Here is a 26,742-nt window from a genome sequence, read left to right as displayed (position 1 = left end):
GGAGGGAGGGAGGGAGGGAAAAAATCTTAAGACACAAATAAACAGTGATTACCTAGTCCCTGGCAATGTTCAGTGAGTCGTGGTCTGGGAGATCCCACTGCACAGCTCCAGGCAAGACCTTATTTAAGCATGAGCTCTAAGAAGCCTTCAGCTGTACTGAGTTTTCTCAGTATACAACCAAAGGGTGAAAACCAAGGATCTTTATAATTTTTTCTCCTACCAAAGAATACCTCTCTCCTTCTACTTTCCCCATCAACATGAAGGAAAAAAAAGCCAAAAATGAAAAAGAACAAAAAATATAAAGTTAGAATACCTATTTAGCCAAGTATGATTCTTTCTTAACAAAGCCTATACTCCTGGTACTATGAAGCTGCAGTTCACCACAAGGCGTCCTGAGTACTGCTTACTCATGCTTTACTACACAAACCTGTAATCTGAATTTCTAGACACACAGCAAACACACCAGACAACTGCAGAACAGAAGTTCTCTCATTTTAAAAATGGTTCTCTTTTAATGTGACTTTTTTTCTAAGCTGTGCTGGACCTTGTGGAAATCCTTACCTTAGCCCTCCAGGATGCTGGGATTATAGGATTTAGCCAAGACAACCCACCAAATTGGTCTTGTTTCTTGTTTCATTATTTGAAGAGACAGATTTTGGTGACAGATGGGAAAGACAGTTTTAACATCAAGCATGGAGACCTCACTTTGACCCCTGCCACAAACATCAAAAGACACACATGGGAGCATGCACTTTTAATTCCATTGCTGGGGAGGTGGACACGAGAGGATATTGAGTTCTCTGGCCAGTCAACATGGCCTAATCACACAATCCCAGGTTCCAGTAGGAGACCCTATCTCAAAAACAAAGTTGGAGGCACCTGAGAAAGGACGCTGCAGGCTACCTTCTGGCCTCGATGGGTACCATCGTGCACACACACACAAAGAAAAAGCAGAGGGAAGGAAGACCTCACTAAACTACCCTGGCTGATCTTGTACATCAGGGCTAAAATGATCCTCCTGCTTCAACTTCTAAGTAACTGGGAATACAGAGACAACACCACACCTAGCTCCTTCAAAGCTATTTCATCTTTCACTTGCTTGATACAGTCAAATATAAATGCCATAAAATAAAAAAGTTAAAAACACTACAATAGTTGCAATTTTAGGTGAGACCTTTTCTCCTTTATATGTGTAATCATAATCTGCATTTATAAAGTTGGCTGAAAAACTGGTTCCACAAAAGAGCATCGGTCAATATGCACAAGGACCTAGGAGATCCTCATTACCACAAAACTAAAACATAAGACATATAGGAAACAAACACTAAAGCTTAATCATTTCCAACTACACAAATTCCTGCTCCTAAATCAAAGCACCATTTACGAACAGATTTTAGGAACTGTTTGCATGCCTTCTTCACTTTCCTATCAACCTGTGTAAAACATCCTCATCTCTGTTGATGATTTCACAGCATATCATAAGCTACACACACCTGCTTTACCCGCCCTCCATTAAGGAACTTTCAGTTTATGAATTATTTGGTTTGTCAGTATGCACAAAGTCACGGATGCATATCTTTATGCACCTGACAATGGGTAACTTGTAGTTAACAGATCTTTTGGGAAAAAAATTCACAAATACATAATTCTGGCTCAAAGGTATATATTACTTTAAATTTTATGTGTAAAAAAATGCCTAACGATGCCCTGAAATAGTTAAATAAATTTACATTTTCATTTAACTAAATACAAATATTTAGCATATCCAGTATTTCCATAATTAAGTTGTTTTTAGTAACTCTAAACAAATCTTGTGACTTTCTTTTACATGTAAAGGTAAAAATCTTTTTTAGTTGGTTATTTTTTTCTCCTTATAAATATAAAGTAAATTTTCTTTTTTCTTTTTTTTTTTTTTGGCAGAGGTGAGAAGCTAGTAAGATAGGTATGCACAATATAGTCTAGGTTCATCTTATATCAATCTTGATATTCCTGCCTCAACATCCAGAATGTTGATATATTTAGGAGTGTACCACTATACCTTGCTATGTTTTGCAAATTTTTATGTTAGACTTTATTCTTTCTTTTTCCTGATTTAAATACTATTTATTTTTTAAGAAACTTGTTCTTAATATCTGTATGAAAAATAAATTTTTCATCAGGCTATGTCAATTTTATTTAAAGAATATATTTGCTATATGAAGTTCAAATTCTGTAGTCAAGTTCTTTTGAGTTCTAGTTTTTGTACATTGTTTAGAAACTAATTTCTTAGGCAAATGATGATAAGTATATGGATCTTGTTAATTCTCCTAGTTCTTTTGCACTTTCAAGGCTAACCTAGAATTTACATATACAAATAAAAAATGGAATTATTTTTTTATATTGTCCCTGTTAAGGACAGCCAGTTTTCCATGACCATATTACTGATATGAACTGTATTTTTAGTGGCCACCATCATTATATACTATTTCTACAGAGGTCAAGTTATGAATGTTTTTGGTCCTATAATTTTGTCTATTCCTGAGCAGTATTATTGCCATCCTGGTATAAAAACCTAGCAAAGTTCCTTTATTATACTTTTTTCTCTATAATTCGCCATGTGACTCTCATGTTTATTATCTAGAAGAAAAAGAAATCTTGTTAGGTTGCTCCTTCTAGATTATAGTGGGATTATAAATGGGATTACACTTAAAATAAATAATTTAGCTGAAAATAATTTATAGCATTCTTATTTTAATCTTAGAAGTAATAAAAATAGGACCCACTACTGTGTTGAGAGTACTGTTTACTAAGCCTATGTAATGTATTTATTTTAATACAACCTCATGCTAAGAACCAGTATCTTCATATGTTTTTTAAAATTTTTTTCAACTAGCTCTTTTTTTAAAAAAATGTTTTTATTGAGCTATATATTTTTTTCAGCTCCCCTCTCATCCTCTCCAATGATCCTCACACTCCCAATTTACTCAGGAGATCTTGTCCTTTTCTACTTCCCATGAAGATTAGATCCATGAATGTCCTCTTTGTTGTCTAGGTTCTCTAGAATTGTGGATTGTAGGCTGGTTTTTCCTTGCTTTATGTCTAAAAGCCACTTATGAGTGAGTACATATTACATTTGTCTTTCTGGGTCTGAGTTACCTCATTCAATATGATGTTTTCTAGATCCATTCATTTGCAAGCAAATTTCAAGGTGTCATTATTTTTTTCCTCTGTGCAGTACTCCATTATGTAAATGCACTACCTTTATCCATTCTTCGGTCGAGGGGTATTTAGGTTGTTTCCAGGTTCTGGCTATGATAAACAATGCTGTTATGAACATAGCTGAACACATGTCTTTGTGGTACAATTGAGCAACCTTTGGATATAAATCCAAAAGTGGTATCGCTGGGTCTTGAGGAAGGTTGTTTCCTAATTTTTTGAGAAATCTCCACACTGACATCCAAAGAGTCTGTACCAGTTTGCACTACCTCCAGCAATGAAGGAGTGTTCCCTTTACCCCACATCTTCTCCAGCATAAGTTGTCATCGGTGTTTTTGGTCTTGGCAACATCATAGTCAATATTTAACATATCCTTTCCAATATTTAATTCCCCCAATGTCTGATTCAATCTTGTGTGTCTTAATAATAGTCTATCTCATTTTTTTTTAGTAACAGTCTCCATTAATGACGTTTTCTTTATGACAATTTCCTAAATGAGCTTGGTCTTTAGCATTCTGTATTTATTTGAAAGGTTTATGGTAGCTGTTTTTGACAATCTCTCAGCTTTCCTATTTTCCTAAGCTTGGAACAGTTTAGAAATCAAAGTGAAGTAAAATAATTCACCTATGAAATCACCCAGATTGAGTGCTTTTGACACTTTTTCTTCTTCCACAGTTAGTGCTGTTGAGATTCTCTCTTTTCTGAACTTTAATTTGGTAATTTTACTTTCTTAGTACAGCATTTGGATTTTCTTTAAGTGACACTGAATAATTCTCTTACATGTACAACCTGCAAAAAATTTCTCCTATCCAAAAAGAACAAACATAAAAGTAAATATTACTGGGCAAAGCTCACACCTAGGATGTATTGAACTGGAAGCAAAACACTGGTGTACAGCGTTATATTCGGACTACAGGTTTAGATATAAGCCGTCAACAAAGCTTTAGAAGAAGTGCTATTGATAAGCAGAGAATTGTGGATAAAAGACAAATTAAGTTGATACCACTATGAACTGTTTAACAAAAACATACTTCTTGGTGAAAATGCCCCATCTGAGAATAACTTTCAATTAAATAATTACAGCACAGTCATCAAGTATTTATAGGTGCCACCTCACAAGGTATACAAGCCATATAAAAATGGGCAAAACATTCAAGTACAAAGTGACATTCATTTTATTTACTGGAAATACCAATATTAAAATATTTAACAAGCAACTCCTGGTTAGCATGCTATCAGACACCTGAGATCAGAAGTTCCATGGCAGTCTGAGCAACGGTTCAAAAATAAGGTAGGAGAGTTGGCTCTGTAGTCAAGTGTTTGCCAAATAAGCCAAGAACTCAAGTTCAGATCACCAGACCCCATGCAAATGCTGGGTGGGCATGATGGCCTACCTTTAGTATTAGCCTCGGGGCAGAGAAAAGGAACCTCTAAAGCAAATTAGCTACTAAGATTATCTGCAGTGGCAATCTCTGGGTCTGGTTGAGAGATCTTAGCTCAATGAGTAACAGTGAAGTACTACCCAGGACATATCCAAACACCAATCTCAGGACTCCAGGTGCACTTGTATCCACAATCATGCCCACAAACATGCAGACACAAATGCACACACAGACATGAAAATGGAAAGAAAAAAAAAAAAGAGAGAAGGGGAAAATTCTAATGATCTCCCAACATGTAGACACTCTGCAGAGATACAGAAATGGTTACAACACGGTCCCACTTAGCCCCAAAATTTATTTCCCTCACTCCTCTCTAGTTCCAGAATGATACTATTTGCATTGTATTTTTTTATTGAGAAAAGGAAAAAAAAAAAAAAAAAAAAAAAAGTTTCCGCCTCCTCCCAGCCTCCCATTTCCCTCCCCCTCCTTCCACCCTTCTCCCCCTCCCCTTACTCCTCTCCCCCTCCCTCTCCAGTCCAAAGAGCTTGCATTGTATTTTTGGCCGTATTTAAAAACTGCAGCCGGGCGGTGGTGGGGCACGCCTTTAATCCACTTGGGAGGTAGAGGCAGGCGGATCTCTGTGAGTTCGAGGCCAGCCTGGTCTACAAGAGCTAGTTCCAGGACAGGAACCAAAAACTACAGAGAAACCCTGTCTCGAAAAATCAAAAAAAAAAAAAAAAAAACTGCAGCAAATATAAATAGCTCCACTTAGAATACTGCTTCAGAAGCCATAAGAACTTCAGAAGAGTTAAAAATCAAGTAAGAAAAACACTAAACTACAAATATAAACATCCACAGTTGAATTATGATCACTACTCATATAAATCAATTTTTTTTGACATCTCAACAAAACATTATTCCAATTCCTATGATGAGGCTCTAAGTAAAGACAATCTAAAACGTCTCTGAAGATTCAACATTGAAAAAAGGATCCAAAAAGGAGAGAAATGCTTTTCTTTCCTTTCTACAAGATATTACATTTTCAATAAGGAAGTATCATAGAAAAAAATGAACTCATTTTTAAAGTATTACACACCATACTAACATAAGAATATTAATGAATAATTAATGAAAAGTTAATATTCACCATCCTCTGAACAATCTTTGGCTTACAAACTATGTGCACAGTGGCGAGACAAACCTACCTGTGCACATGATTCCTCAGGTGTTTTGGCACTGACTGAGTAAAGTGCTGGGAGGTCGAGCCGATGGACAGAGAACCTTTCTAGTGTGTGCAGAAGTGCTGGAGCAAGGTGAGACGTCTGACCTGAACCTCGTTCTCCAGACAGCAACAAACGAGGCCTGTAAGAGGTTGGCTGATGATATGGTGACCTGTAGACACAAAAATTATTTAAAAATTACATATTCTGAACATGGCCCACAACTATCTATAATGAGATCTGGTGCCCTCTTCTGGTCTGGTCTGGCCTGCAAATAAACAAGCACACAGAACAGTCTAAACATAATAAATAAATAAATAAATAAATAAATCTTTTAAAAAAATGTAATAAAGATGGATTTTAAGTTTCTAAATACAGGGTATTCAGGGCTTCATTTCACAGCATTAAAAAAAAATTATGGCTGAGTGGTGGTGGTGCATGCCTTTAATTCCAGTACTCGGGAAGCAGAGGCAGGTGGATCTTTGTAAGTTGGAGGCCAACCTGCTATACAAGAGCTAGTTCCAGGAAAGGCCCCAAAGCTACAGAGAAACCCTGCCTCGAACCCCCCCCCCAAAAAAGTTATGGCCTAAGACAAAGACAATGGAAATTCTTTTTTTTTTTTCTATTTTTAAGTACATATTTGTTGGTGTATGTGAGGTGTGTGGGCATGAGCACGCAAGGCCAGAGGAAAGTGTCAGAGGCTCCTTCCTTCTTTCACTACTTTCTACCTATGGCCTTCAAACAGGGCTTCTTACCAAACTGAAAGCTGGCCATTTCAGCCAGGGCTGAAGCCAGCAAGCTCTCAGAATCTGCTTGTTTCCTTTTAATGCCAGGTGTACAGGTATACACAGTCACATCTGAAGTTTTTTTTTTTTTCTTTAAATATGGGTGTTAGGGATTCAAGCTCAGATCCTCATATTGTAATTACCACTAGTTTGAGCCTGGACTAACTACAATATGAGTTCTAGGCTAGCCTAAGATACAAAGAGAGACTATATCTCAAGAAAAAAAAGAAAAGGAAGGAAGGAAGGAAGGAAGGAAGGAAGGAAGGAAGGAAGGAAGGAAGGAAAGAAAAACAATAGGACACATAACATAGTCTCCTGAACACAGGGCCTAGACTTACCTGAATGGAACTTCAGTGACCTTTAACTATGGAATTAATTATGTAAATGGAAGTAGTCATAATTTAGTATTTGAAAATTACTTTGTCTTAATTTAAAATTACATTGCATGAAAAATGTTTATTATAGTGTACAACAAAAGTTGCTATACACAGACAGTAAAAAGATAAAAGTAGAAAAAGAAAATTAAAACTAATGCTCTGTCAAAAAAATGTTATTTGTTTAATTAATGAACGATTTCTAATTCAAAATGTCTTTAGTAGCTTTGGAATCTCTAAACACTCACCTGAAACTTATCAAAAGTTGAAGCAGGCCGGGCGGTGGTGGCGCATGCCTTTAATCCCAGCACTTGGGAGGCAGAGGCAGGCGGATCTCTGTGAGTTCGAGACCAGCCTGGTCTACAGAGCTAGTTCCAGGACAGGCTCCAAAGCCACAGAGAAACCCTGTCTCGAAAAACCAAAAAAAAAAAAAAAAAAAAAAAGTTGAAGCACCATGGGTGGTGGTAAATATTTCTTAATGAGGGACAATAGTTGATTTCCAAAGGTAATAATCCTTCCCTACCACAACCCCCCCCACACAAAAAAAAAACAAACTACCGTTTTTTTAAATATACAAACTAGTATATAACATTCTTTTTCTTGGGAAAAATGAACATTAGCTGACTAGCAATGTAAGTATACACACACACACACACACAAAACTTTACAGAATTATGTGTAGACAAAGAAAAACCCTTCAATAAACTGCACTGGGTTCTAAACATAAGGCAAAAAAGTCATTCTAAACTAAAAGACATTTAATATACTCACATTGTAAAGTGAAGATAAGGTTTAGCTATAGCAGCAGCTGGTGATGGTTTCTTTGGTGATCCTGAGTGACAATTCATCTCAAAAATTGATAAAGTGTTCTCATCTTCACTGTCATCTAAAATTAGAGTTTCTGTATCTGTCAAAAGAAAAGCACAAGAATTCAATCTTACAAATTTGTGTAGTAACAATGCAAAAGCTAAAGAAAATGAGATTAAAAATCAAGTGGCATCAGCTAATATATTATCTAGCGAAAATACAGATTAATTGGGCAAACTGATGAATCTGTAGCATTTTAATAACTTATAAATACAAGTAACATGATTCAATCGCCGTGATAAATTAGTCACATTTACTAAAAGCTGTAATTTGGGAGACTTAGCTGATTTAATAGTCTAGGAAAGAAATGTTGCCCTCATAAAACCCCTCCTGTGAGTTCAATTTGGACAAAACCAATCTATTTCCTATCCTGTTCCAGTAATAAGGCAGCTGAGCAAAGGCCAGCTCTTACAAAAGCAACAATAGCAAACTGACCTGTACTTTTGAAATGACATCATGTTTCAAGCAAAAACTTGCCTAATTAAGATGACATTAGGGTGGGGAGAGTACCTTTATCCTAGCACTTGGGATGAAGAGGCAGATGGATCTCTGGGAATTTGAGGCAAGGTTAGCCTATATAGCAAGTTCCAGGCCAGCAAAGGCTACTTACTTAAACCCTTTCTTAAAAATAAATAAGAAAGAAAGAAAAAAGAAAAATTGGGGGAGCTGGAAAGATGGTTCAGCAGTTAAGAATACTTAGGACCAGAGTTAGTTCCTAGCACCCATTTGTCAAGTAGCTAATAACCACTCGTATTCTAGCACCAGAGGATCCAATGACTTCTTCTGAGCTCCATATAGCATATACTCACACAGACAGATAAACATATATAAAAAAAAATTTTTTTTTTCCAACACAAGGTTTCTCTGTAGCTTTGGAGCCTCTCCTGGAACTAGCTCTTGTAGCCCAGGCTGGCCTCGAACTCACAGAGATCCACCTGCCTCTGCCTTCCGAGAGCTTGGATTAGAGGTGTGCACCACCACCAGTCCCCTAAAATAAATCTTTTTTTAAGATTGATTTATTATAAATTTATTTATTATATATGCAGTGTTATGCCTGCATATATGCTTGCATGCCTGAAGAGGACACAAGATCTCATTATAGATGGCTGTGAGCCATCATGTGGTTGCTGGGAACTGAACTCATTACCTCAAGAAAAACAGTCACTGCTCTTAACCTTTCTGAGCCATCATCTCCAGTCATGATATGAGGTATTTGATTGTATTGTGTAAAGATATGTTACTGTGATTGGTTTAATAAAAAGTTAAATGGCCAATATCTAGGCAGAGAGAGCTCTGGGCAGAAAGGTAGAGTTGCCAGTCAGATGAAGAGGGAACAGGACATGCAGGAGGAGAGGTAAAAGCTACAAGACATGGCGCAACATACAGATGAATAGAAATGGGTTAAGTTATAAGAGCTAGTGAAACAAGCCTAAGCTATAGGCCGAGCTTTCATAATTAATAAGTTCCTGTGTCAAGATTTGGGGGCTGGTAGTCCAAGAAAGCCTGCTATACAGGCTCTATAAAAATAAATCTTTAAAAAGAAAATGCATACTGCATACTGATCTTGCAGAGGACCTAAATTTAGTTCCCAGTACCCACATCAAGCAGCTCACAACTGCCTGTAACTTGGGCTCCATGGAGATCGAACAGCTCTGGCCTCTGTAGGCACCTGCCTTCAAGTGTATGTACCCACATACAAATACATGCTTAAAAATAAAATCATCAAAATACACTATTTCATACCAGGAACACACCTTTACACAGTGAGTCCTAGGTCAGTTGGGGTTACATAGTGAGACCTGTCTTAAACAAACAAACAAACAAACAAACAAATAAAACTACTACTTCCCCTTCAAATTTAATAGATCTTATTTGATTTCAACATAAACCTAAATTTCTTTCTTCCTTTTTCTTTTCCTTTGAGACAAGGTTTCATGTAGTAATGGTGGCCTGACCCTCCAAATGACCTCAAACTTCTGATCTTGCTTCCTCCACCTCTCCGGTAGCAGGATTACAGGTGTACACTACTATGTACAATTTACACAAAACAGAGAACTAAATCAGGACTTCAAGCAAGCTAGACAAGCATGCTTCTCATTGACTTACATCCCCAGCATAAATTTCTTTTATTCCCCCCATGAAAATAGGTGACTGTTTAAAAAGGTGCTCTGATTTAATCTCAGGTCAAAAATCTAATTAATTTTGAAGCTTAAAAATTTAAAACCATGGACAATCAGGTTTGTAGTGATATTTTACTTATGTTTTAACAAATAAAGCTTGCCTGAAGATCAGAATACATACTAAGCCACTAGAGGCTAGGCAGTGGTATCACATACCTTTAATCGCATGACTTAGGTGACAGAGGCAGACAGATCTCTGTTAGTTCAAGGCCACCCTGGGATACAAGAAATTGATTTAGTCTACAATAGAAAACAGAGCTCACAGAAAGGTGATCCCAGCACTTGGGAGCCTACACTTTTCATCATAGCACTAGGGAGGTGGAGAAAGAAGTATATGGTTGGGATAGAGGAATGTAAGATGGGAGGAAACAGGAGTTCATTGCAGCCTGAGGATCAATCCTGCAGTCTGAGGAGACAATCTGAGGACAGGGTCACCCGTTTGGTCTGAGCATCGATAGAGGTAAAAGTATCTCTAGTGAAGAAACATTCAGGGCAACCACCATATACAGGCAAAATGCGAGTTATGAAACAGTGATTACTGAAATAAATAAAGTTCTAACTAATCTTATGAGGACACTTTTTTCTTATTTTCACAATACAAACAGTAGTTTACAGTACCTTCTTTCCTGTCGCTCTGGCTAATTTCTGCATGAGGAAATACTTTTTGCAGAACTGCTAAGATGTTGCTGAAGCTTCTTTCTAGTAATGGCCTTATAATCGGAGACAGTGCCTGTCCTGAAGACATCACAGCACGTTGGGAAGCAGGCACAATGTTCTGCATTGCATGGTAAAAGTCTTGGGCACTGAGCACTATCGAGGAAACATCCAGCTGCAGTTTATGACTGCTAGCATAGATTTGAGGGTACCGCCTCCGAAGGGCAATCAGGGCAGCTTCAGTACACAGGGCCTTGATGTCAGCTCCACAGTAGCCTAATGCACAGAAGAAGAAAAGCAACAAAGTTAAGTTCTAAGTACCATTACAGTTTGCTAACACACATATCTTGTTCTAAAATAATGACACAAATTAGCAATTATACAGTACTTTATTAGCAAAATTAACACTTTAAAATTATCTGATAAAAATGCTCACATAAGGGCTAAGTACTTAAATCTGAAAATGTTCTTAAGTATTTTAATTTAAGGAAAATATAAATTAATAATATTAATACAAAAAGTCCTATATTATGTGTCAAAAACTGCTGACTATAATATACAGCTTTCTTCAGCACAAGTTTTCAAAGAATTACAATTTCATTTCAATCTTTCATCACTATTCTTAGTCAGTACTTTAACCTATATTACTGAACACATTCTTAATCCTTCTTTGATTTTAGTTTGAGATGAGACCTCACTAAATTGTCCAGCTAGCCTTAAGCTGAGACTTGTGATTCTCCTGCTCTGGCCTCCCAAGTACCTGGGACTACAGGCATGTGTCACCACTCCTGGCTTGTTTTTTTCTAACATTACTAATTCCTAAATACATGAAAAAATGGTACAAAGGTATGCATAAGCAGAGGCTTAAAAACCTCATAATTCACTCTAATTCATAATTCACTGTAATTCATAATTTCAGTGTAATAGCAGTTAACATTCAGCTACTCACAGCACTGTAATCCACCCACCAGCTCCACAGGCTAAAGGAATTAAGATTAAAGAGAAAGCTTTCCAGTTTTCCCACACTAACTATCATCACACATCCATTTAATCCTAATAAACTTATACTTTACAAACAAACAAACAAATGATCTGCTAAAGGCCCCTGTCGCAAAAGAGAAAAACAGAAAGGGAGGGAGGGAGGATCCTTCAGATTAGCCACAAACTGGCTTTTCCAATCAGCAATTAAATTTTCACTTGGTCACATTTATCAGTCAGGCCAGCAGGGGGAGGCATTTGAAAACGTTAGAGCATTGTGCCCTAAACTCAGGCACTATTTCTCCATTAGTAAATCTTTAAAGTATATTTTTCTTCGACATACAATTGTTACACTCTTATAACAAAATGAATAGAGAATATTTGCATCAATTTAAAAAGCGGAAAATAAACACAAATAAGGGAATTTTGTAAAAAAAAAAAATAAACTACCATTGTCAAATAAGAACCACATTTCTGTTTCTTATAAACATCTACACAGTTAAAGAACATGCAGAGGTTCTCTTTACAAAGAGGCTCAAGTTAACAGTGAAAGCTCAGAGGCCAGTGAGATGAAACAGCAACTATAGAATTAGCCACAAATTCTCCAAAAATGTAACATTCTGTGGTTGCCATAATATCATGCTAATTATATACAACAGCAATATACTATTCATTCTCCCCTTATCTAGTTCACATAAATGCGTTTATTAACAATAACATTATCTAAAGTAAATTTTCAGTAGTTTATCACAACCAATAAACCAGGAAAGATGAGAAATTTTTTTTTTTACATTTGCTTGTGAGAAAGTGTTACAGACTTCTATGGTTCTCAACTTAAAAAATCATCAGAATGAACAACAAAATGGAAACATAAATACAAACTCTCAGGCCCCACAACAGTGAATTACAGTCTCTGAGGGCTTAAAATTTTAAGTCTGTATTTCGGAAAATGTTTAGAACCACTCACTTAATACATGCTTCACTAGATTCAAATACAGAAGAATCAAACACTAAGAATCACGGCTAAAATTCCTGGGCTCTGGATAAACAAAGGCCTCCTGGATAGGCTCTTGTCCTGCTGCATTCATAGCACATATTTGTTCTCTCCAGAGTGTGCTGGTTTAGAAAACAGATGAGGCTGGAAGTATACTACAACCTTCTAAGAGTTAAAAGTTGATTTGTAAAACAGAAGCATTCCTTCTCATAACCCAGACTTCACCACTGTTGAGCAATGCTCTACTGAACACAAATAGGTAGAAGCGAAGGAAAACGATTCATTTGTATTACTATCAAGTTCCATTTTTTCTGAAGACTGAAGAAGGGTCAAAGTCTTCTTTCTTTCTTTCTTTCTTTCTTTCTTTCTTTCTTTATTTATTTATTTATTTTTCTTTTAATGGTATTTTGAGACAGGGTTTCTCTGTATAACAGCTCTGGCTATCCTGCAACTCACTCTGTAGCCCAGGCTGGCCTTGAAATCACAGAAATCCACCTGCCTCTGCCTCCCAAATGCTGGAATTAAAGGCGTTCACCACTATCACCTGGCTGAGGCTTTCCTAAACAATTTTAAACAAAATGTAGGCCCACAATACAGATTATTTTATAAACATGTTTTCTTTGTTTTAAGCCTCTCATTGAAAATAAATAAAAAATAGTTAATCATTTTACTAGTTATAAGTTCCTATCACTTGTGAAAACATTCTTGATATCATCTTTTTCTTCTTTACTACTTAAAAAAACATACCTGATATACATGTAAAAACCTCCATGTTATTTCAAGGTAAAAGTTACCAAACCCATAGTCTATAAAAGGCCAACTATCCTTGCAGATATTCATCAAGACTTCAAAATCTTTGGTTAGGCATAGATTTCACTGAGCTGAACCATACATGTTGAAACACATTTGGGGTATATAAACTAATATTCAAAATTAATTTAATATTTATTATTAGTCTATTCCTACTTTAAGACCTGCATTTGACTATTTTTAACATGAACTGGTTTCTTAACTGAAATAAATGCCAAAAGTGAACACATAGTCATTAAATTACAGTGGATTTTTAAGTCACTCTCCAGGAAGCTAATATACAAATTTACATACTATACTGCCACCCCATGGAAAGGGGAAAGGCAGGAGAAATTTTTCAGTCCAGTAAGAAATTATATCATAAACAATTTTTAAAGACCAAATACAAGCTAAAATAGATTACTTGGATAAGGGAGGAGTACTGATTGACTTTTGGAAGCAAATGGAAACTAAGATTCTAATATTTAGGCTGAAGGATTAAACTGCAGTGTGTCATCTCAAATGGAAGGTAAGAAATAGGGATTTTAGAATAGCTTCTCTCAGGGATTTCTAACTTCCTGAAGACTTATGCATACTTCAGTTAAGGATCATTCTGCGATAGATTCACAGAAAAAAAAAATTACAAAATTTCCCCAGTCTGATCTGAACTCTAATACCATAATATGATAAAGTAGAGGGGGATAAATCTCTCAAAAGGGGAAAGACTGGTTTTTGTTTTGTTTTTAACCAAGTACCACCCTCTCCCATAAAGCAGCACAAGGCTTTGCAAAGATCAAGCCAAATTTACATGAAATGGGTTTGGCGCATGCTCTCTTATACCAGGCAAAGCTTAAACTGAAGTAGTGCTGGAGAGATTTACGTTTTCTCCTCACCAGAAGATGTCGAGGTCTTTGTGGCTCAAAAGCTGAGGGATGCTGCTTCGGAGATGGAAGTCCCTGTGGATGAAGAGGATAATTCGGATGTAGCTAACTGAATGGACTAATGTTCTATTTAAGTTTTAATTATTTATTTGATAGTTGGATCACAATGATTTTTTTTTAACTAAGATGTTCTTTAGGTTTTGGTAACTTTAAAGTTTTCCCAGTAGATGTTATTAGTGAATTTATTTGAGGGATTTCTTCATAATGCTTAAAATGTTCATGGAGACAGGTAGTTTTTGCTTGTTTATTTGTTTTTTATATTTTTCAGAGTCTGAAAGGAAAACATGAACCAGGTTTGGTACATGCTCTTGTGCAGGAGGAAGGGAAATTTCCTTTGTGTATATTCAGCTACTTACTACTGATCTCTTATTTCGAACCTAATTAGTAAGAAAGATGTGAGTTCCATCTCCTGTGTTTATAACGCTCTCATTCTTTTAGGACAGTAAAGCTTATTTACTCTGTGGGTGAGGTTTTCCACTCTGATAAATTCAAATTAAATTGAAAAGTTTTATATTTGAGGCAATACTGGCGAATGCCAGTAAATATTTTGACAAATCTTCCCACCCAACTTCTTTCTAGATCATAGGGCTATTTCTGAGCCCATTCATCCTGTCCATAAAAGCATAGGAGAGTGCAGCCCTGCCATCTACATGGTCCTTTTTCTCTTAGGTTTATTTCTAGGACGGGATAATGTCTAAAAGGAGACACAGTAGCACTATGTAGGTAGGATAGTCAGCATTCTGTGGAAGCCATGTCACTACTAAGCTTTGTTCAAACACCTGATATAATAATTCAACTAAGAAGTGTTCAAACTTTAAAGTGAAATATTTCTATAATTTCTGAATATGAATGCAGAGCCATCTGTCACACAGTTAAAGACATAACTGTAATTCACATTTCAAAATCAGGGGAAGGGGTGCTGAGCAGAACAAGCAATGACAGTCAGAATTCAAATAGGAGCACTCACCAACACATTTTTCTGCCAGTTCTCCTAAAAAAGCATCAGACAGCTTTGGACTCCAGTCTCTGGTGTGGATCTGTAAGATGTGTTTTCTGGCCTAAGAAGAAGAGTAGAGTGGCATAAGACAGCACTGACTTCTCGTGTATTAGCTACAACAAATTCTGACTGCAACCCCACACCAAGCTGTTGTTTTAAACGACACTTAAACACCTTAACATTCACGTCAACCCATGAGTTATAAAAACTAGAATTTTTGTCCCTGTTTCACAAGTTTGAGACAGATAATGTTCTAAGAGATAAAGAAACTTTAGTGGTGGCATAAAACAGTAAGTAAATCACTAACGTGTGACGAAAATTTAAAACAAAGTTTTTACTTTCCTACCATATCATTTTTTAAAATTATTATTATTATTATTATTATTATTAGAGGGTAGGTAGGGGTGTGCATACAAATGTTATACAATAGGAAAACTTTTAGAGTCATTTTATTTCCCCTATACTGGTAGGGTCAAAATATGTGTTTAGCCTGTTTTTAGATGTTTCAAACTGATACTTGTCTATATCAAAGCACAAGTATCGAAGTACGTTGGCCCTATAACTTACAATTAAATCCGCCTCTAAGCATTGACACATTCCTGGCAGCTGAACCTGGGCCATGAAAGTGAGACTATATCCGGCCCCAACCCCACCCCAAGGTTCAGGAAACATCAGAGAAGGGGAGAGGAACTGGCAAATAGCTCAAGGGTTAAGAACACTGACTGCTCTTCTAGAGGAACTAGGTTCAATTCCCAGACCCGTATGGTGGATCACAACTGTCAGTAATTCCAATTCCAGGAGATCTGACATCTATACTCACACAGACATACAGGCATCCACACTCACATGTAAATAAAATAGGAAGAAGAAGAAGGAAGTGGAAGAGGAGGAGGAGGAGGAGGGGGAGGGGGAGAAGGAGGGGGAGGGGGAAGAATGTAAGGATGACAGGCCGAGTGCTGTGAAATGCTATTTACTGACATGATAAAGCTATCACACTCATAGGACCTGCAAAAGATCCAGCCAGCCAAAACTGCAGTAAGGATGGAACAGCACTGCATAAAGCCACACCCTAGCTGAGGAACAATTGGTAGCTGATAACGGAGGGAAAATAATTTTTCTTGGGAGTATGGCCTCTGGTAGGTTGCCCATATTCCAGTGCACGACCCTAAACCCATTTATTTTGTGCATGGGGCAGCACTACGTCATGTGTGAGGGGCCTGAGAGAACATGAAATTGGGAGAATGGGTCGCCAGGATGTGAGAATCTGGGACAATCTGAAGGCAGAAAACGGTGGGTGAATATGAACAAACATATTGTATGGAAGTATGAAATTCTCAAAGAATAAATTAAAAATACTTTTAAAGAAAGTTAGAGGGGCTATATATGCTGTTCTGACAAAGGTAAACCTGGTACCATTTTAAAGTCTTTAAATTAGCTTGTGACCGGGCAGTGGTAGCACACAACTTTATGCCCCAAGTACTTGAGAGGCAGAGACAGGTGGAACTCTGTGAGTTTAAGGTCAGCCTGGTCTACAGAGTAAGTTCCAGAACAGTCAGGGCTGCACAGGGAAACCCTGTCTCAAAAAAAGAAAAACAATGACAGGTGGTTATGCAGACAGATGTCAAACTGAGGTATCAAACTATTCTACAAAAAGGGTACCCTTTGCTTTTCTATAGTGCTAATTACCAAGGCATCTATCTATGTCTAAGTACGTAAAACAGACAATTCACATACAACAATATACATTAATACATAATATCTCCACTCATGAGTTCTCATGGAAATTTAAGAAACAAATTGAATACGGGCAGTGGTGGCATATGCCTTTAATCACAGCACTCAGGAGGCAAGGCAAGTGGATCTCTGTGAATTCAAGGCCAGCCTGGTTTACAGAATGAGTTCTAGGACAGGCTCAAAAGCTAGACAGAAAAATCCTGTCTCAGAAAAAAGAAACAAATCAAGACTAATGATAAAAATTTAAAGTACAATTAAGAAGGAAAAAACTTTTTAACATAATAAGTCACATTTTCTATAATGAATGACAACATAGAATTCTGTATTAAGGGAACATTCTTGAAATACTACAAATATAATAAATAACATTTACTGCATTTAATTCGCTAGAATTCATATGTTAAGTATAAAAATTTTGGCACAGGATATTTATGGACATATTTTTGGGGAGGGGTGGCAGAAGAGATGGCACACGGCTACTTCCGATGACCCAGGTTCAGATCCCAGCACCTACACAGTGACTTATAACCACCTGCTATTTCAGTTTCATGGGATCCAGTACCCGATTCTGGCCTCCACAGGCACCAGGCATGTCTTATGTCTCAGCCCTAAAATGCTAGGGATATATAGGCAGCATTAACAAGGAATGTAACACGGGATTTTATTTTTTTAAGTATTAACTAAGATAGCCTGAAAGCAAAAAATTAACAATGAAAATATAACCTTCAAAGTATATATTTTCTAACGGAGTTACAAAGTTTGTGTGTGTGTGTGTGTGTGTGTGTGTGTGTGTGTGTGTGTGTGTATCCATGCATATATGTATGTGTATATTGTGTATACACACACACAAAACAAAAAAATAAAATAAAACCACTTTTACCCTTTGATCAGGCAGGTTGAAAAGAAATTCTCTGTCAAAACGACCAGGTCTCCTGAGTGCAGGATCTATAGAGTCAAGTCTATTTGTAGCACCAATAACAACAATTTCACCTCTATTATCTAATCCATCCATAAGAGCAAGGAGGGTTGACACTATAGAGCTGTTGGGGGAAAAAAAAGGTCCATGTTAACTTAATGAAAAAAATGTAAACATTATGCTAAATAATTGAGTCTTAAATATTAATACAATAATCATACCATAATACATACTAATATAATACAGAGAAATCAATATTGAAAATACACAGAAAATGCAATAGACATCTAAACCACAGCAATCAAAAGGGTGAAAAAAGAGAAAAGAAAGATAATATTGAAATTAAAATCTGATCAGGATGTGCAATTCCATGACAAAGTCCAGGAGTTAGAAACCAGACTGGCCAACATGTCAAGACTATCTCAGAAAGGAAGGAATTAAAATCAAAACAAAAACAAGTCAAAGAACACTTGCTTTGCATACACAAAACCCGGATTCAATGCGCAGAATTACAAAATATAATGGCCAGATGATTCAGTGAGTAAAGCCATTTGCCAGTAGGCCTGATAATCTGAGTTTGAGTTTGGTCCCTAGGACCTACGTGATGCAGGAACTGATGCCTGAAAAGTTATACACCTTTCCAAGCATGCCATGGCATAAATACATGTACACCACAAAATAAATAAATGTAATAAAAAATCTTAAGTTATGTAAAACTTTCCTGCATCAAAAGTTGTAATCAAGAACATGAAATGGCCAGACAGTGGTGGCGCACACCTTTAATCCCAGCACTTGGGAGGCAGAGGCAGGTGGATCTTGTGAGTTTGAGGCCAGATCTATAAAACAAGATCCAGGACAGCCAGGACTATTACACAGAAAAACCCTGTCTCAAAAAACAAAACAGAAAACATGAAATGAGGAGGCTGGAGAGATCAGTTAAGAGAACTGGTTGCTCTTCCAGAAGGCCCAATTTCAATTCCCAGCACCCACGTGGCAGTTCACAACTGTCTGTAACTCCAGTTTCAGGGAACTGGGACCTGGCACTCTTACACAGATATACATGCAGGTGAAATGCCAATGCACACGAAAGAAGAAATAAACCATTAAAAAATGCTTTAAAAAGGAGTGTGAAATGGCAATCCAAGAAAACAAGAAGCTATTTGAAGATTATCTATTAAATGAAAGTCTAAAGTCAAAATATGTAACTATAATAAATGATAAATACAAACAGTGAAATCTAAATATAGGCAAAGGATTTAAAAAGCAATTCTCCAAAGATGGCATATAAAGGGCATATCATTAAACCAAGCATATGGAAATCAAACCAAATTAGGTACCACTTTAAACCCACTATAACTACTATAATTAGATAAAAAAAAGTATTGGTGAGACTTAGGGAAATCATAACACTCACATATTGCTGGGAATTGTGTAAAATGGGGTACTTTTGGACATTAATACAGCAGATCTTCCACTATTTAAGAGCTACCAAATGACCCAACAACATTCACAAGGAAAAATATTATGTCGATATTCAGATCAATATTATTCAGAATAGTGTAAAAGTCAGAGCAAGTGAATAGTCACAAATGAGTAGATAAGTGTGATACATCCACAGACTATACATTATGTCAACAAATGAAGCAAATTAGGCTGCTATCCCAACGCTCAGGAGGTTGAGACAAAAGGATCACCAGTTGAGGACACCTTGATACACAGTTTTGTAGGCAAGACTCATCTAAAAGTAAAAACTCTATCCTCAGTGAAATCCATTCAAGAAAATGATGAACTGATACAACATGGATAAAGTTTGAAAATACTGCTAACTGAAAAAATATGGACAAAAGGGCCAAACATTGCAGAATCACATTTACATAATATCTAGACTAGGCAAACTTACAGAAACAAAAAGTAGAGTGGTTTCCTAGTGAAGGGAATTTAACAAAAAGGCTGAGAGGAATGCCTGAAGAACACAAGGTTTCTAAGAATATAGAATATTATAAAACTGTGTGGTGGTAACAGAACTCTAAAAAGATTCTGAAAGCCAATGAATTGTATCGTTTAAGTACATGAACTGCATGGAGAGATGGCACAGTATTTAAGAGCATTTACTGCTCTTGAAGAGGTACTGGGTTCAATGTCCAGTATCCAAAAGGCAGCTCACGATCGACTGTAACTACAATACTGGGAGGTTCAACACTTTCTTCTGGCCTCAAGGACACTGGGCACACATTTGGTACACAAACATACATGCAAGGGGGCTGGAGATATGGCTCAGTGGTTAAGAGCACTGACTGCTCTTCCAGAGGACCCGGGTTCAATTCCCAGCACCCACATGGCAGCTCACAACTGTCTGAAGATCCAGTTGCAGGGGATCTGACACCTTCACACCAATGCACATAAAATAAAGTTAAATAAAGCATAAAAATATTAAAAAAAAACAAACATACATGCAAGCAAAAAGGAAACACACATACACATAAAAATAAATAAATCTTAAATAAACAGGTAAAGTCAGATGTGGTGGTACATATCTAATAATTCCAGCAGTCAGTCAGGAAATGGATACAAAGAAATTCAAGTTCCAGGTCAGCCTAGGCTACAGCTATCAGAAAACAATAGAGAGCCAGAGAAATTCTCAGCAGATAGAGTGTTTGTCAGTCCTTGGAACCCAAGAACTAATACCCAAAGGTTGTCTCTGATCTGTGTATGTGCAAAGTGGGTGTAAATGGAGCAGACTAAAGAACCAGAGCATGGTAGTGTGCGCACATAGAAATAGAAAATCAGGGGCCTGAGGAATGTCTCGGTCCAGAAGGTTGAAGTTAGCCTGGGCAACAAAAAAAGTCTAGTTTTATAGAAAAAATATTTGAAAATAATTTAAATTTACAGTGGTAGCGTATTTACCTCCAGCCGTGTACGGGTATCTATCTTCAATCCCAGCATTTGGGAGGCAGATGTGTGACTTCCAGGAAGGTGGAGCTCTGTGATTTTGAGACAAAACCTGCTCTACATAGTTCCAGTACAGTGAGGGGTATATAAAAAGACCATCTTGGGGAAGAAAAAAAAAGTGCCTACAAGCGGCCCTAGATTTTTGATCCCTAGAATGGGGGAAGGTTACAGCAGTATATTTTCAGTAGAGAGCAATTGTGGGATTATCATGGTATCCCTGAATTCTAACAACAGTGTTCTTAGTTTGTCAACTGTTCTCACTCCTATTCTTTATTTTTACTGCTGAAATAATTTCTAGAATACACAAACCTTGTCAAAATTAATTTTCCTTCCCAAATATACTATTCTAGCTGTGTTTTAAAAAATTGTAAACAAAATCAAAAGCCAATGTTTAGGAAATCCATGCTTTCTGTTTTCTAATTGGATTACTGAAAATTTATGATATAGGCATCTTACCCAGCAAAAAAAAAAAATGAGGCAGTATCTTTGAATTATAAATTTATGTTTAATCATTGGTCTGATTTGAATCTAAAATGACCCACACTGGCTCATGTTGAGATGTTTGGTCCTCAACTAATGGTACTGTTTCTTCTAGAAGTTTCCAGTCTCATTTTAAGATTTGTAATCCATTCTGAGTTGATTTTTTTATAGAGTGGAAGTAGAGATAAAGTTTCACCTGAGGAAATGTAAGTTCCTAGTGTCATTTATTGAAATGTTTGATCATTGAAATGTCCTTTCTCAAATGTTTGATTTTAACTCTTCTTCTTCTGTTTGTTGGAAATCAGATGACTATAGATGCACTGTTTTATTTTTGGCATCTCTTTTCTATTCCAATAGTTTATGTGTCTTTTTCTAGCCAATAACAACCTGTTTGGGTTACTATGTTTCTATAGTATATATTAAAATTAGCTGTTATATTGTATCTAGTTTTCTATATCCACAGGATTTCTCTTACTACTAAGGGTGCTTTGTGCTTTCCTATCAATTTTAGGGCTGTCTTAATGCAATTTTCTGAAGAGCGTCAATGTAATTTGAGGGGAACTCCATTTAAGTGTAACTTGCTGTGGTTAGTATGGACATTTTAATAATACTAATCAATGACATTATCTATTTTTCATTTGCATTTTGTTCTGTCTCTCCAAATTTTAATTATTTATATGTATATTTATGTGTGTGTCTGAACATGTGTATGTGTGTGCTTTTAAAAACCAGAAGAGAGAAGCCCACAGATGGAGTTACAGATAGTTGTAAGCTACCCAACATGGGTGTTGGAAATCAATCTCTGGTGCTCTGGAAGTCTTAACCATTCTCTACAGTCCCTTCTTCAATTTCTTTATCCGAGTTTGTATTTTCATGTAGAACTCTTTTATTAACTAAGTTAAAGTAACTTATAGGTATTTTGTTTATATTGTGAAGCACTTGTTTTCTTGATTTTCATGGCAAGTTTAGTATTATTGTATAAAGTCAATTTTGTTTCCTTTATGTCAATTTTGTATAGCAATTTTGCTTCCCTTAACACTTTATTTATAGTAAGGGGAAAAATGCATATCACGGCATGCATGTGAAGAACAGAAGACAACTTCGTGAGTTGTTACTGTTCTGAAACAAAGCATCATCGATACCAGGCCTGCCTCAAATGTGGAGGCTGTCCTTGAACTCCTGCTCTTGCCTGCACTCGTGAGAGTGCTAAGATTACACACATGCATCACCATGCCAGACTACTTACTATTGGTCAATCTAAATTTTCTATGTCCTCCGTGTTCAATTTTGGTAAGTCAAATGTCCAAAAAAAAAAAAAGGTTCCTTTTTAGGCTTTCCTATTAGTATATAGTTGTTCATAATAATCCACACTGTTATAGTTAATACTTGACCTTCAATATTTGTTTATTTGAAACTGAATTTATTTGATTATATTTCTTACTTTTTCTGATTATTCTTAGAGGTTTATCAATATTACCAATAAAAAATCTTTTACCTCACAGATCTTTTTTTTTATATTTACAATTTTTCATTTAATATTGTTCTCACTATTACTTCTTCCTTTTACTAATTTTGTTTGGTTTACTCTTGTTTTTCTATGTCCACTAGATGCATCATTAAATTGTTTATTTAAAATCTAAATTTTATTTTGGGCTTATTGCAATAAATTGTCTTCAAAAGTATTGCTTTTACCATAGCTCTTAGGTTCTGATATATCATATATTTACTTTTGTTTGCTTGGTTTTTTTTTCTTTTAACCTACTCTGCTTCACTAATTGTTTCTTTTTTTTTTAAAGCTATTGGTATACATGTATATGCATGAGTATGGACAGGTAAACACCAAACATCTGTAAGTCAGAATAGGCACCCAATGCCTCGGAGCTGGAGTTGCAAGCAGTTCTAAATGCCTGGATTGTACCGTGTTTGAGGATCTGAACTACAGTCCGCATGATTGTCCACCAAGATGACTCAGAGTTATCTATCCAGGCCCCTACTTTTTTATTTTGAGAAATCTCCTCTCTTTCTCTAATATTAATTTTTATTTGAATTATTGGATTCCTCATTTGCAGGGTTTTTTCTCACAAACCCTATTGCTTTGCTGAATTTCTCATTTATATCATGAATTATTTTCTAAACATTGTTGAGTCATCTGCATTCACCTGAATCTCATTCAGTTACATTACATTCACTCTAAAGAATTCTTTCTTAATCACTTCATTTCTATATTTTTCCTTGGAGGTCTAGTACTTGACAGCTACTATGCTCAGCTGTCATTTAACCACTTTTCCTGTGATGTTTTGGTGAGCTTACAGTATCAATGTATTTGGCTGATCAGGTATCGCTGCCCTTTTATGCGTGACAATCACAGAGGACAGTTTTCTTTGAAAATGTGCCTCTAGTCACCAGTCTGGTAAATTATATAGGCTTTAGCTCTAGTACCACAGGGTCTCTCAATGGCTTCTTTTATGGGAATTAGTAAATTTAGATGTGGCTTAAAGGGTCAAAAATCCTTGTCTCCAAATGCCACAAGGATAAAAAGGCATTCTAGAGTCAGATGTGAGGCACCCAAAAATATTGGTGAGCTCTCTGTGGTTCCAGAAACATACAAAGCGGACATTTTCCTAAGACTGGTGGCAGTTCTTGGGCCCACCAAAGGCTCCAATGAACAAAACTGGTACACAGCACTCGACAGAGATAGATGACATGACTTGAGATAACTATGTGGATGCTGGGACTGGAGTGGTAGATTAGAATCTTGGACAGATTGTGACAGGAACCTGACTGACAAAGAGCCTTAAGGAAAAGAAGTGAAATATGGTCACCATACCAAAACATACCTGGTAAATCAAAACATCATTTTGTGGTAAATAACTGTATTTGTGAATTAGAAACCATTCTAAATAATCAATGTATCAAAATAAAATAGCAAGAGTGGGATGGGTAAAATGTGCACTGTGCAAGCACCCACATAAAAGGTGACATGAATGGTAAAATGAATTCATAATCTCAATTCCGGGGGGAGGGAGGAATAAGGAGCAATTCAAATTCTCACATATTACAGGAACAGAACATAGGACTGTGGAGCTGGAGATATGGCTCCATGGGTAAAGGCACTTGACACAAGCCTAACCTGAGTTCTATCTCTAGGACCCACATGCTAGGAGAAAAGCAAACACCCAAAAGTTGTCCTCTCATCTGAATGAGCACACGCACAATAAATAATAAAAGCTATTTTAGACATCTACCCCCCAAAAAGTATAATACACATTCACATAAAGCCATGAATACAAGTACTCACAGTAGGACTATCACAGAATAAAACCAAAAGCAACCAAATCCCTATCAGATTGTAAATTAATCCTGTGTTGAGTGAAAGGACCTCTACAAGATAGGCTACATTTTAAAATTTCTATAAGTTTTAAAGTGTTTAACTAAGGGCGAAAACCAAATACTACATCAATAAGTAAAAAGAAATCAATATAGTTAGTTCAGGAAAACCCACCTGTGGATCTGATCTTGTCTACTAGAACGAACTGGAGCTAATCCATCTATTTCATCAAAAAATATTATAGAAGGCCTCATCAAATATGCCTAGTAAAGAAAAAAAATTAAAATTACTTAATTTTTTGCTTTTGAATTTAACTTTATATTCCCCGAAAAAGGAACATAAAAACAAATAGTACAACATGCACAAAGTATTTAAAAGTACACAATGGGGCTAAAGAATGTAGCTGAGGGGTAGATCATTTTCTTAATGTTTACGAGAACCTGGGTTCAATCCTTAGAATCAAAGATCAAAACAATGAGAACAAACAACAACAAAGTAAAAAGGAAACAGCAGCAGCAGAGTCAGCTACGAGGTATCCCACAGACCACAACCACTATTTTCAGGCATTTGTTCATCTTTTCTTTAATAATAAAAATTGAATTCAGGACTTCACAGATTCTAACAATCTACTCAACCACAATCCGCACACTGCCCAGTCACTAACACTTTTTTTTAACATAACTATATATCTAAGTAGGCTTTCATATAATACATAATATTTGCTACTTTCATTGTTAAAAGTCATAATTATAAGCAAATGTTTAAAAACAGAAACAAACATTCCATCAAGCCCTACTTACCCAAGAAAACTATGAAATAGTAGCAATAAAGCAAATATAAATAATCTCTATAATTTAGGGTACTGAGACTAACATATATTTGTATCTCTTGCATGATATGACTAAAAGTTCTTTTTTTGTTGTTTGTTTTTGTTTTTGAGACAGGGTTTCTTTGTGGCTTTGGAGCCCAGGCTGGCCTCGAACTCAGAGATCTGCCTGCCTCTGCCTCCCGAGTGCTGGGATTAAAGGCATGCACCACCACTGCCCAGCTGACCTAATAGCCAAAAAGGTTTAACTTTTAACTCACTAGACAACATGTGAGAATTCCCATAAATTCTTCACTCTTCTATTACCGGTATCTTACATTTTTTAGTCATTATTTTTCCTTCAATTATTCAGATGGCTTGTCTGAATTAGCTTTAGACACTGAACACAACATCTAGATCTTACTTATTCCTCTTTCTATTATTTAGAAAACAGCAATTTTGACACTACTTTTTTCTTAAGACATAATTTCACTATATAGCCCTGACTGTCCTGAAACTTGCTCTGTAGACAAGGATGACCTCGAACTCAGAGATTCACCTGTCTCTGCCTCTCAAGTTCTAGGATTAAAGGTGTGCACCACTATTCCCTGCTCTACACTATTAACTTGCAAATGACATTTGAATTGTTTCACCCATTATATATCAGTTTTTTGAATAAAGGGTATTTTGTTTTGTCTTGAGATTCTCATTCTGTAGCCCAGGAGGATCTGGATTTCAGCATAAAGACTAGGCTGGCCCCTAAGTCTCAACTGCAGCGATTAGAGGTGTCAGTTGGCAAACCTGGCTTTCACCATAGAAATGCATGGCTAATAAATTCTTGATTGTACTTTTTCTTCACATATATTTACTGGGGCATAATCAAATATAAAATGAATTGCCAAATAAGACACATTTCCTTCACTAAACCCAATATTTACATGAAAACCAGCATTAGGACTAATTTTTTAAGGTATAGAAAAATTGTGGTTTGCTTGTTCTTTGTTGAGACAGGGTCTCACTCTTTAGCTCAGATTAGCCTGAGACTTGATAGCAGTCCTTCCGCTGACCCTCCTGGGGGCTAGGATTATAGACAGTCTCATGCCTCCTGGGGGCTAGGATTATAGATAGTCTCATGCCTCCTGGGGGCTAGGATTATAGATAGTCTCATGCCTCC

General features: G+C 36.5%; 1 protein-coding gene across 1 annotated transcript in view; it reads right to left on the bottom strand.

The window, feature by feature from the left end:
* The window catches only part of Atad2b (ATPase family, AAA domain containing 2B), a 134,963-nt gene that overhangs the window by 52,359 nt on the left and 55,862 nt on the right, over positions 1 to 26,742 (bottom strand). Inside the window, exons 13-18 of the mRNA XM_005360570.3 lie at positions 24,938 to 25,026; positions 17,971 to 18,130; positions 15,327 to 15,417; positions 10,622 to 10,933; positions 7,728 to 7,863; positions 5,783 to 5,969 (exon numbers count right to left, since the gene is read on the bottom strand). Coding sequence (XP_005360627.1) covers positions 5,783 to 5,969; positions 7,728 to 7,863; positions 10,622 to 10,933; positions 15,327 to 15,417; positions 17,971 to 18,130; positions 24,938 to 25,026 — 975 coding nt within the window. The remainder of the gene's footprint in view (positions 1 to 5,782; positions 5,970 to 7,727; positions 7,864 to 10,621; positions 10,934 to 15,326; positions 15,418 to 17,970; positions 18,131 to 24,937; positions 25,027 to 26,742) is intronic.

This window comes from Microtus ochrogaster, linkage group LG3 (assembly GCF_000317375.1).
Source record: "Microtus ochrogaster isolate Prairie Vole_2 linkage group LG3, MicOch1.0, whole genome shotgun sequence".
NCBI lineage: Eukaryota > Metazoa > Chordata > Mammalia > Rodentia > Cricetidae > Microtus > Microtus ochrogaster.
Note: the sequence above shows the minus strand (reverse complement) of the source record. Positions and strands in the feature narration are given on the sequence as shown.